Genomic DNA, 12103 nt, shown 5'->3' on the forward strand with positions numbered 1-12103 from the left:
ATTTCTCCCCCACCCCCTCGCCCCAGGCAGATTTAATCACTTCCTCTTCTTATCTCCTGCTGCCTGTTGTATTCCTTCTATTACACTTCAGATCATTCTGTGTTACAATTACTACTTATGTGTGTCTCTTTGCCATAGATAGGATGTTCAATGAAATTAGGGACTGTATCTTATTTATTCTGTGTCACTTGGCATCCAGCACAGGGTCTGGCACAAGTGGTTGTCAAGAGAAATGTGGAATGATGGAATGATGGATGGATGGTGTGTGCGTGTTGGCTTTTTGTGGCATTATCGATTCTAGGATATGTGACTGTTCCAAGGCCAGGGTGTGTCAGTGCAGGGCACAGCTCACGTCACTGGCTAACTGCTTAATAAGCAGTCAATGATTTGGCTAATGAAGGTAGTGATAATAATAATAAAATAGTACCTGAGGCTGACCCTGCTTCCTAGTGAGTCATCTCTGTCTGGACTTGAGGACAGAGATCAAGGCTGAAAGGTAGATGGTCAGTGAACAGTGGCTGAGCTGGCTCCAGACAGCCTGACCCTGGCCATGACTCACTCCAAGAGCATGATCTCCAGAGTTCCACAGGCTTGTGTTCAAATCCCAGCACAGTGATCTACCCAGACCTTGAGAACATTTTTTAAATTTAATTTTTAAAATATGTTTTTATTGATTTCAGAGAGAGGAAGTGAGAGGGGGAGAGAGATAGAAACATCAATGATGAGAGAGAATCATTGATCAGCTGCCTCCTGTATCCCCCCTACTGGGGATCAAGTCTGCAACCCAGGCGTGTGCTCTAACTGGAAATTGAACCATGACCTCCTAGTACAGTGATGGCGAACCTATGACACGCGTGTCAGAGGTGACACGCAAACTCATTTTGGGTGACATGCATCGACAGAGACAAAAAATTGCATAATTCAAATATTTGTCTCTCGCTCGCAATGGCCAGAGTTGGGCATCACTCGAGTAATATTATTACTCACGTTACTCATGATCAATAATGCAATTCTAAAACCGGATGTAAACATGTACATCGGTGTTGCGTAGCAAAGATACATAGTGAAAACATCCAAGATACATTGTTCCAATATTGACGTTAATATAAAAAGGTTAAGAATTGCACTATAAAGAGATTAATCTTTACTCATGACATTTTATTTCTACTCGAGTGACAAAATGCCCAATTCTGGAAACGGCCTCGTTATTGTCAACATGTGCCTTGGGTAAGCTTCCCATGCGTTCGGGTGCATTCGGCAAATGGACGCACTTGATCGCCATGTTTGTTAGGAGACAGGAGTGGGAGGGTTAGAAGAAAAAGATATACAGTACAACAGTGCTCGACGAGACATTCTGCGTGTCGGATAATTGATTACAGCACCATATATTTGTTGGTTATACATACTATCTTTGAATTGTTTTGCACCAGGAGTCAGTGCAACAACACTGCAAAAAGTTAATAGATAAGAAACCTATCAACCTTTTATAACAAATGCCATGATTTATGTTTATTTATTTATTTTTGCAGCCTTGTAATGGAGAATCAAAAAAATAAAAAAGCAAGATTGAATGATAAAGGAAGTGGAAGTAGCAATAGCCGACCCTTTCAAGACATATGGACCGAGATGTACGGGATTGTCGACAGAAACAACAGATCATTGTGCATACTGTGTAATGAAATGGTAGTAAGCAGAACGTGGAATGTAAAGAGACATTTTGAAACTAATCATTGTCAGCTCTTGAAAAAAAGTATCGATGAAAGGAAGGAATACATTTCTAGGCAGCTACACCTCTATAAAAGTCAATCAAATTCCATCATTAAATTTGTAAGATGCTCTACAAATTTAACATCAGCAAGTTACTGTATTGCTCACTCCATAACTCAGCATGGAAAAGCCCTCAGTGACGGAGAATTTATTAAGGAAACATTTCTAAGATGTGCACCAGCTCTATTTCACGATATGAAAAATAAAGATGATATTATTAAAAGAATTTCTGAGTTACCACTCAGTAGAAATACTATCAAAGACAGAATAATAGATCTTAACAAAAACGTACATCAATTAAAAAAAAGACTTAAATAGTTGTAAATATTTTTCGATTTCTCTTGATGAAACAATTGATGTCACATCAAATGCTCGGTTGGCCATTATTGCTAGATATTCTGATGGTCTCACAATAAGAGAAGAGTTGATAAAGTTAGAATCAGTGCCAATAAGTACATCAGGAAATGAAATATGTAAGGTTGTTATAAAAACATTCAGTGACCTAAACATTGATATCTCTAAAATTGTGTCAGTCACAACAGATGGGGCACCAAATATGGTGGGAAAAAAATGTGGGATTCTTGAAATTGTTTATGGAAGCTATTAGACATCCACTTGTACCTTTTCATTGCATTATCCATCAGGAGGTGTTGTGTGCCAAATCGGGATTCTCAGAATTGAATGATTTAATGTCAGTTGTAACAAAAATTGTGAATTTTATAGCTTCTCAACCCCTTCACAAGCGAGAATTTTCTGCACTTTTACAGGAAGTTGATTCAACCTACAGTGGACTACTGATGTTCAATAATGTGAGATGGCTGAGTCGAGGTAAAGTACTTGAGCGATTTGTGGAGTGCTTTGAAGAAATTACGGTATTTGTTGAGAATAAGGATCTGGCAAACTTTCCTCAGATCAATGATCATAAGTGGGTCAGAAATTTAATGTTTTTTACAGATCTCTCTGTTCATATGAATGAACTTAACTTAAAATTACAAGGTTTTGGCAAAAGTATTGACGTTATGTTTGGATACATCAAATCTTTTGAAAGTAAACTTAAAATTTTGAAGTGAGATATTAAAACTAAAACTTATAAGTATTTTCTTCATATAAAAACGTATTTCGAGAAGGCTACTACGACAGGTGTAATGGAGTCCATACTTATGTACCAGAATACAGTAAACTTGTTATTTGAACAGTTCAGCGAAAGATTCGACCAATTTAGAAGCCTAGAACAGATCATTAAAATAATTAAGTATCCGGATGTAGTTGTTTACAGTACTTTGTAATTAAAGGATTTCCAATGGATGCAAATTGATGATTTAGAGATGCAACTTGCAGATTTTCAAGGTAGCATTTGGACTCATGTGTTTGTCGACTTAAGTTCGAAACTTGAAAATCTGGAATGAAATCGTTTGAATAATGAAGAAGAGTGCAACTACGAACAAGAAATTTTGAGTGCTTGGAGCAGAGTACCTGACACTTTTAGAGACATAAAAAATCTAGCGATGGCTTTGCTAACAATTTTTTCATCAACATATTTTTGTGAGACTTTGTTCTCAGCATTAAATAATATTGAAAAGAACAAAAGAAACTGGCTAACAGATGAAGTTAGTGGCGCTTGCTTGGCCTTGAAGTGCACCAAGTACGAACCTGCAATCGAAGATTAGACAAACTTCAGCACCAAAAAAGTCACTAATTTCTAGTTTTAGTACTATTTGATTATCATTGTTATTATTATTATTTTTTTTCCTAAATGTACATTGTTTTTCTGTTTTTGTTCATTTTATACATATTTTTTGGTTGATTTTTCTTTGTTAAATGGCATTTAAATATATAAAATAAATATCAAAAATATAAATCTTTTTTTTACTATTGTTGCAAATATAAAAAAAATTATGAATATTTCTATATGTGACATGGCACCAGAGTTAAGTTAGGGTTTTTCAAAATTTTGACACTCCGAGCTCAATAGGTTCGCCATCACTGCTCAACCACAGAGACATATCAGCCGGGCTTGAATAAGTTTTCAACAGTCTGAGCCTGTTTCCTTCTTACTCTCCCTGGTTGATGAGACACAGGTCCCACTCCTAAGATGCTGATAGTGGAGAGACAGTCCCCCACCTTTGGAAAGCCTGCAGTTTCACAGAGGAAGCATTATTTTCCTTACTGCCTTGTCCTACAATTCTCTCTTTAGTTTTGCTATATTTGTCTTTGTGTTTCTCCCAGGTAGCTTGGGAAGGGTGTCAGAAGTGACTGGAGATACAGACAAGAAACAGACTTAAGTGTAGCTCCCAAATCACAGGGAGGGGTAGGGAAGAAATTTGAAAAGGGGCAAGGTAGGGTTAATAAGGGAAGTTATTTGGATGATGGAAACATAAGTTGAGGGGGAAAGGCTGGGGTGGGAAGTGGAAAGGAGTGCCTTCTAATTAATGGCTGTTCAAGGTTGGAGGAGAGGAAGAGGCCGAAGACTCAGCCTGAGGGTTCAAAGAGGTGCAACAGTAAATTCATGGGATCAGTTAGTGAAGGGACATAAACAATAAAATGGCCCCAAATCCCTAAACCTCCTATGGGGAGACAAGGCATCTGCTCTGGAAAGAATGGCCTCCTGCATCTGCAAGGTGAGAGGGGGTGGTGTGTGCCAAAAGGTTGGTAAGGGCAGGGCAGAGAGGAGTGCTTGAAGGGCCTGAGGTCTGGGTCTGGGGTGTCTGGATGGGGATAAGGGGTTGGGGAGATGCAGGACTCGTTCTGGGCTCTAAAGGAGGCTTCCATTTGGGGATTTGATTAGGTCCTGGCTAGGAGGAGCTGTTTTTTTGTTTTGTTTTGTTTTTTTAAAGATATTTTATTGATTTTTTACAGAGAGGAAGGGAGAGGGATAGAAAGTTAGAAACATCGATGAGAGAGAAACACCGGTCAGCTGCCTTCTGCACACCTCCTACTGGGGATGTGCCTGCAACCAGGGTACATGCCCTTGACCGGAATCGAACCTGGGACCCTTGTGTCCGTAGGCTGACGCTCTATCCACCGAGCCAAACCAGTCAGGGCTAGGAGGAGCTGTTGAACAGGGCATGATCTGGTTGAGAGGAGAGTGGATATTGGGGTCACCATAGGGAAAGGGGGTGATTGGTCAGTGGAGGCCCCACATGCCAGGCAGAGCAGTTTGGCCTGGATTTGCAGCCTCTGAGCAGACCTGGTAGATGTGCAGATGCAGGTCTGCCTATTTTGGGGGTCACTTTTCCTTTTACTGTGACACAAAAAAGATGGAGACCACGTCCTGGTGTGAGGGTGTCTCTATGTTGTGTGTCCCACCCTTGGGTACAGGGGTGTATGTGTGATCGTCTGGCCTGGGTGCATTTCTCTGTGGTGTGAATGTGTTTGGTTGGGTCTGTTGTATGTCACTGAGTAAGTGTGTCTGTATTTCCATGCTGTGTGTGGGTAGATGGAGGGTCTATTTTATGGATCTGTGTAGGTGTGTCTGAGTTGTACATCTTAGTGCATGTGTGTGTGTGAGAGAGAGAGAGCTATGGATCTGAGTTGCATGTGTCTTCGTGTGTGTCTGAGTTGTGTGTGGGATCTGAACTGTGTGTTTCTGTCTCATTCTGGGTTTCTGAGTCGTGAGTGGGTGATAGGGTAAGGGACAGGGGGGCCTTGCTGTTGCCACTGGCTGTCCATAATGCATACAGGGCCAATTCAGCCGCTCGGCTCCTAGACTGTTGTCCCTGAGTGAATGACCTCTCATTGGGCAATAATTAACTTGTCCCCCGTGAGAAGAATTCAAACTGTGTTGGTGAAGGGGGTGGGACCTGTTTGAGACAGGCCTTATTGCCAGAGAAAGGAGGAGGTCTGAAAGGGGGTCCTATAAGCATGTGTGTTGTTATCATTCCCTCCTGTCCACCCTGCAGGTCAGTCACCCTCTCCTGGATGCTATTCAAAATATTTAGCAACCAGTGAGGAATAGAGATTGACCAGTCCAGATACAAGCCATGCCCTGAATGGAGGTCAGCAGAGATCAGCTGTAGCCTGGGCAGAAGCTGGCTGCAATGATTTGGCCAGGTTGTCCCCAGGGGTGACCCAATGCTCCCATGCTATGGAGCATATGCTATGCCATGCTATGCCAACCATTGTCTCTCTAGTTGCTGGACAATGGGAATGGATTCCAGGAGAAGGACTGGGAGGGTTACAGGGGCAGTGCAAGGGAGCTGGGGGAGCTTGGGCAGTGTCTGTGAACCAGCTGTCATGGAAGTGTTTCAGACTTTAACAGCTAATGTGGCAGCTAAATCTCTGCTTGCCTTGACCTTTGAGCAGCTGCCAGGCCAGCCCTGAGTGTCCTTGACCCCTCCCATTGGGAGAACAAAAGACCATCCTCTTCTGTTGTCTGCAGGCATGGGGGAAGTGAATGATGCCAAACTACAGAAATTCCAGTGACCTTGTCTGTTTCAGTTTTCTTTATTGGCTATGATCTGACACTTGCTGAGGTGAGAGGGAGCCTGTAGGAGGCAGGAGCTGACGGAGGGGAGGGATCAGTGAGGGGTTTGTGGACAAAGAGAAACCCCTTCCCCCCAAAGATAAAGACAAGAAGGTGATGGGGTCCTAAACTGATCCTATCCTCTGGATTCAGACCCATGCAAAATAAATATCCCCAGAAATGAAATCATCTACTCTGAAATTAATATCCCAGTTCTCTGAGGCCTGGCTCCTGCATCCCTCATGGTTCCTTCCTCTTGGGCTCCCTCTGATAGGGGCTGGGAGTTGGGGGCTGAGATGAGAAGGTCCCTTCCACATGCACAAAGGTCCCTTCCACAGTGTCAGCTCCATGGATGTAAAACCTTTTATTACAAAAACCAATAACTTAAGTCAGTTTTGTACAAAGTCAGTAGGATGTCTGCCCAATGGGCAGTCTAAGCTTCCATTGCCATTCCAGGAGAGGATAGGAGTCTTGGTCCAGAGCATCTGGGGACTACCAAGGGCCAGCCAGACAGCTGGAGCACTATGTCCAAACCAAAGAAGGCCAAGATGGGGTGTGGCTGAGTGAGGATTCATACAGTCCATATAGCTGGGCCAGGGTCTGTACAGGCTTGCCTCCTCTGGGAGCATTGGGTCACCCCTGGGGACAACCTGGCCAAATCATTGCAGCCAGCTTCTGCCCAGGCTACAGCTGATCTCTGCTTGGGCTGGAGCAGGTCGGCTCAGCAAAAGCATGTCTTCGAGGAGTCCAGCGATGTCAACATCTCCAATGATAGGGCGAAAGAAGAGGTCCCCAAGCAAGCTGGGTGGAATGGACTTGAGGGTGGAGGCCATGAGGAGGACACGGGCCAAACGGCCTTGGCCTGCTGGGCGCCAGGGCTCCAGGACCTCACATAGTGCTCGATGAGCCTCCTGCTGCAGATGCCAGATGTGGGAGGAGGCATGGAGGCCTGGCATGTCTGTAGGCAGAGGGTAAAGAGGGGTGATGAGCTCCCCACTCCCTGCCACCACAGCGTGAGACTGGCCCCAGACCTGAGGCCACAGCTCAGCCTTTGAGGCCCATTACTACCTCCTCTATTTACTTAATTATCATTTTATTCATCCATCCATTTATGGAGAGGCAGTATAGAATAATGGTGAAGAGCCAGGCTGCCTGAGTTTGAATCCCAGGCTATCATTTATTAGCTGTGTGACCTTGGGCAAATTATGTCATCTCTGTAACTTGGTTTCCTCATCTGTAAAATGGGCATAGCCTAGCCGTTTTGGCTCAGTGGATAGAGCATCAGCCTGCAGACTGAAGGCTCCGGGTTATTGATCTCAGTCAAGGGCACATGCTGGGGTTGCGGCTCAATCTCCTGTAAGGGGCATGCAGGAGGCAGCCGATCAATGATTCTCATCATTGATGTTTCTATCTCTTCTCCCTTCCTCTCTGAAATCAATAAAAAATATATTTTAAAAATAAAATAAGCCCTGACCAGTTTGGCTCAGTGGATAGAGCGTTAGCCTGCGGACTGAAGGATCCCGGGTTCGATTCCAGTCAAGGGCATGTACCTTGGTTGCGGGCACATCCCCAGTGGGGGGTGTGCAGGTGGCAGCTGATCGATGTTTCTCTCTCATCGATGTTTCTAACTCTCTATACCTCTCCCTTCCTCTCTGTAAAAAATCAATAAAATATATAATAAATAAATAAATAAACAAATAAATAAATAAAATAAAATAAAATAAAATGGATATAAATACCTGTCTCTTAGGCTTGTTATGAGCTGTATATGTAAAACCATAGAATTGGGTCTAACATATGGTAAGTGTAGTATGAGTATTTCCCTACTATTATTGTAATTAATTACTATAATTTACACATTTCTTAAGGGCCTCGTGGCACGTGGTGAGGACTTATCATCTAGATGCTCTCCAGATTACAAAGGACACTACCTCTATCCATTGCTCTCCTAGCCGAATTTTATAAAGGCTCCTACCTCTCCTCCCCCACATCCACTCACTTTCATTCCTCTACTCTATATGATCTTTCTGAACCCACAGATTACCTGTGATTGAAGCACAGCTGAATCTGCCCCCTCCCCCTCTCCTACTCCTACCCTCCTTGTGGGTCAGGGCAAATTTTGGGGGGCAGAATGGCAAGGGCCAGTCTCTGGTGTGAACAGACCTGATTTCTGCCCCTACCTGGCTGTGACCTTCAGCAAGTCACTTAGCCTCTCTGAGCCTCTTTCATGAGATGACTGCTGTAATAAGGACACAAAGCGATAACGAATGTCAAACCCTTAGAAGGTGCCTTCCCTGGCTGGGCCCTGCCCCCCTCCAGCCTTGGCCCTCATCTTGGAGTGTCCGGGAGCTCACCAGGGTTGAAGAGGATAGTCCCTTTCAGGTAGGCATACTCCTTAGGGCTCAGCTCCAGGCTCCAGAAGGACTCCAGGCAGCACTGAAGCCACTGCACCGCAGCCAGTGAGGGCCGAGGCAGATCCGGCTGCTGGCCACTGCCTGCACTGCTGCTGGGCTCCTCCAGCAAGATCTTCTTGAGTATGCTGGGAACCGGGGCCTCTACCACCTCGAAGGTCACAGTGTCTTGGGCCAACCCAATCAGGAAGAGGGAGCTCCAGCAGTCCCGCAACAGCTGCTGCTGATCCTGGGAGGGCAGCTGGCAGAAGGATGGCAGGTTCCTGAGGAAGACCACTGTCTTGGCCAGAACGTCCAAGGCCTCCCGGCAGGTGCGATGAGGAGCACACAGCTGGACAGGCCGGTGCTGCTTGCAGAGGCAATGCCTACGGGCTGGGGGCACAGCAGGCCTGGCCCCGAAGCTGGGGCTCAAAAGTGCATACAGAATGGCTGGGCGCCCTGCAGCATGCTGGCATGGACAGGTCCCCGGCTGGCTGGAGTTCATGGCTGAGAATCTGTTCCTCCTTCCTCCCAGCTCTCCCGCCCTCTGATCTGTGCTGTGGGTGCTATTTATATCCCCACCGGTAGGAGGGGGGAATGGTTCAACAACCTTGACTCTAGAAAGTCATGTTCATTGAAAAAAAAAAACAACCACACACTGACCCTGGCAGGACTGGTGGGGAAGTGCTGGGGGAGGGGACTTGGAAGCTCCACGTGGCCCTGATATCACTTTAGTCAATGAAGTGGATGGTTCAGGGCACAGGGCCGCCCGTTCGCTGTCCCGGCTGTCCCTTATCGGATGACTCAAGCGGATAAACAGGGTCATTAACCCAAGCTGTACCAGGGCACCAAGGCCTCAGGTGCACATTCAGCAGGTGGCCATGGCAGGTGTCCCTGCTGGTGCCTGCAGGACCCTTGCTAAGCTGTGATGTCAGCTCCCGAGCTAGACAAGCCTTGAACACAAGGCCCAACCTGGAAGTGCCTTATCACTAGCTTGTTTGCCTAACCTTGGGGCTCAGCTCCTGTTTTTTGGTAAGGAACAGGCTACAGGGAAGGGAGCCAGGACCCTGGGGGGCTGGGAGGACTTTGCCTGCTGTGCAGTTTAGGAGGCCCCTTCCTCTGACTCCAGTTCTGGGGGCCCTGCAGAAATGAGATCCTTAAGAACTCTCTTTCCCCAGTCTGGATTCCTAGAGCTCCTGAGAGGCTGTATTTGCTGAGAAGCCCTTGCAGAATGATAATAAAATATGGCTGCTGTTTATTGTATACCTACTATGTGCCAGGAACTTTCTACTCGAATATTCAGGGCTTCCCTACGAGTAAGATTTTTACTTTTTGAGACTCAAAGAGGTGAAGTGAATTCCCCAAGGTCATGCCACTAAGAAGAGGGAGAGCCCAGATCTGTCTGATTTCAAAGTCCTTGCTTGATCTTCTGGACCCATTGGCCCAATTGTGCAGCCAGAGCTGTGTGGCCTGAGTTCCTCAGAGTTGGTGGCTACCTGGGCTCCCACCTTGATACTGCCTTGTCTGAAGATGTTGCCCACCTATGATCTAGGCAGAAATGTTGTTCTGCCACTAGCCACAGGCAGCCTGGCTCTTCACCATTACTCTATACTGCCTCTCCATAAATGGATGGATGAATAAAATGATAATTAAGTAAATAGAGGAGGTAGTAATGGGCCTCAAAGGCTGAGCTGTGGCCTCAGGTCTGGGGCCAGTCTCACTGTGGTGGCAGAGAGTGGGGAGCTCATCACCCCTCTTTACCCTCTGCCTACAGACATGCCAGGCCTCCATGCCTCCTCCCACATCTGGCATCTGCAGCAGGAGGCTCATCGAGCACTATGTGAGGTCCTGGAGCCCTGGCGCCCAGCAGGCCAAGGCCGTTTGGCCCGTGTCCTCCTCATGGCCTCCACCCTCAAGTCCATTCCACCCAGCTTGCTTGGGGACCTCTTCTTTCGCCCTATCATTGGAGATGTTGACATCGCTGGACTCCTCGAAGACATGCTTTTGCTGAGCCGACCTGCTCCAGCCCAAGCAGAGATCAGCTGTAGCCTGGGCAGAAGCTGGCTGCAATGATTTGGCCAGGTTGTCCCCAGGGGTGACCCAATGCTCCTGTGTAGACCCTGGCCCAGGTAGATGGACATATGAGTGCATGTATTTCGGTATGAACTCATGGTCTCCTATTTTATTCAGTGGCTTGTAATCTGTTATTATCCTTATTTATTTTGATGCCAGGTTGTCACAGATTTGGCCAATGGGAGTCCCATTCAAGCTGGAGTCTATATCCTTTTGACATTCCCCATCATTCTCTGAACACCCTTTATTTTCTGGTATAACAAGATGTCGTTTTTCCAGCCCCTGAAGTCAACCACTATTCCAAGAAGCTCTAATTTAATCTTTTAGTGGAGAATAGTATTTAAAAACCATGATCTGGGCACTAGAGTCATATTTAGAAACCAAGATCTGCTCATTGCTATTATGGTGTCACTGCTCCCAGACCCTCCCAGAACTAAGGAATGTAGGTGCATGTGCTCGCGTGCGCGCGCGCACACACACACACTCACACACACACACACACACACACATTTCTATTTAGTTCTATACCTATATGTATATAATAAAAAACATGAGCCCTAGTCGGGTTGGTTCAGTGGATAGTGGTCGGTTGCGGACCACTTGTAATACTGCTTATAGGTTTGTAGCAGGAATTATGATAAATTCTACTTTGTATAATTCCTACAAAATCGAACCCAAAGGGTCCCGGGTTCGATTCTGATCAAGGGCACATACTTTGGTTGCAGGCTCCTCATATGCAAGAGGCAACCAATTGATGTGTTTCTCTCTCACATTGATGTTTCTCTCTGTCTTTCCCTTTCTCTTCCACTCTCCCTAGAAATCAATGGAAAAATATCCTCGGGTGAGGATTAATCAGAAAAATAAAAAAATAATAATAAAAAATAAAAAAACACATGAGGTCAGACTATTATCTGCAATGCTAATTCACCATAATGGGATTTATTCCAGTTTTCACCTTTCTGTATTTACATCTCCCTTCTCTGACACTGAGAAATCCGGCCTCCATTATTTTTAATTTATTAACTTGTTGGATCAAGCCCCTCTTTGTAAGCAATCTCTCATCTCTGCCCCACCCCATCCCATGAGAAATACCTTACCCCACTTGGGCTCTGATATCTTGGGTCAGGCTGCCCCCTCCCACTCAGGGTCCCCTTCTTCACCCTGCTGAGTCTCTGTCACCCCATGCCAGGTCACCACTCCTCGTGGATGCCCTCCTCACCCTGCTGGGGCTCTGACTTCCACTTGGGGCCACTGTGGCTCCCTCCGCCTCTGGCACATACCTCTACCCTATTCTGCCCTACCTAATAGTTTTAGGACTAAAATTTTCAGGAAGAGAAATTAAGAAGAGGAGGTAAAACTGTCAATGATTTTTTTTTTTTAATGATTAGCTTTGTCAATTTCATCTTAATTT

The 12103-nt window shown here is 45.6% G+C and overlaps 1 protein-coding gene across 2 annotated transcripts; it reads right to left on the reverse strand.

The window, feature by feature from the left end:
- Nucleotides 1-2806: 2806 nt before the first annotated feature.
- Nucleotides 2807-9148, reverse strand: NR0B2 (nuclear receptor subfamily 0 group B member 2). 2 transcript variants are annotated; one of them, XM_070404463.1, is made up of 2 exons: nt 8584-9148; nt 2807-3164 (listed from the first exon to the last, which is right to left on the reverse strand). In XM_070404463.1, the coding sequence occupies exons 1-2, from the start codon at nt 9122-9124 to the stop codon at nt 3016-3018; spliced, it is 690 nt and encodes a 229-aa protein (XP_070260564.1). In that variant the 5' UTR covers nt 9125-9148; the 3' UTR covers nt 2807-3015. The 2 variants fall into 2 exon arrangements, with proteins under 2 accessions (XP_070260564.1, XP_070260563.1); XM_070404462.1 differs by lacking the exon at nt 2807-3164 and adding an exon at nt 6575-7187.
- Between the last annotated feature and the right edge of the window lie 2955 nt (nt 9149-12103).

The sequence above is a fragment of the Myotis yumanensis genome, unplaced genomic scaffold (genome assembly GCF_028538775.1).
Source record: "Myotis yumanensis isolate MYYU_CA2020_CCGP unplaced genomic scaffold, mMyoYum1.0.hap1 SCAF_2, whole genome shotgun sequence".
Taxonomy (NCBI): Eukaryota; Metazoa; Chordata; class Mammalia; order Chiroptera; family Vespertilionidae; genus Myotis; species Myotis yumanensis.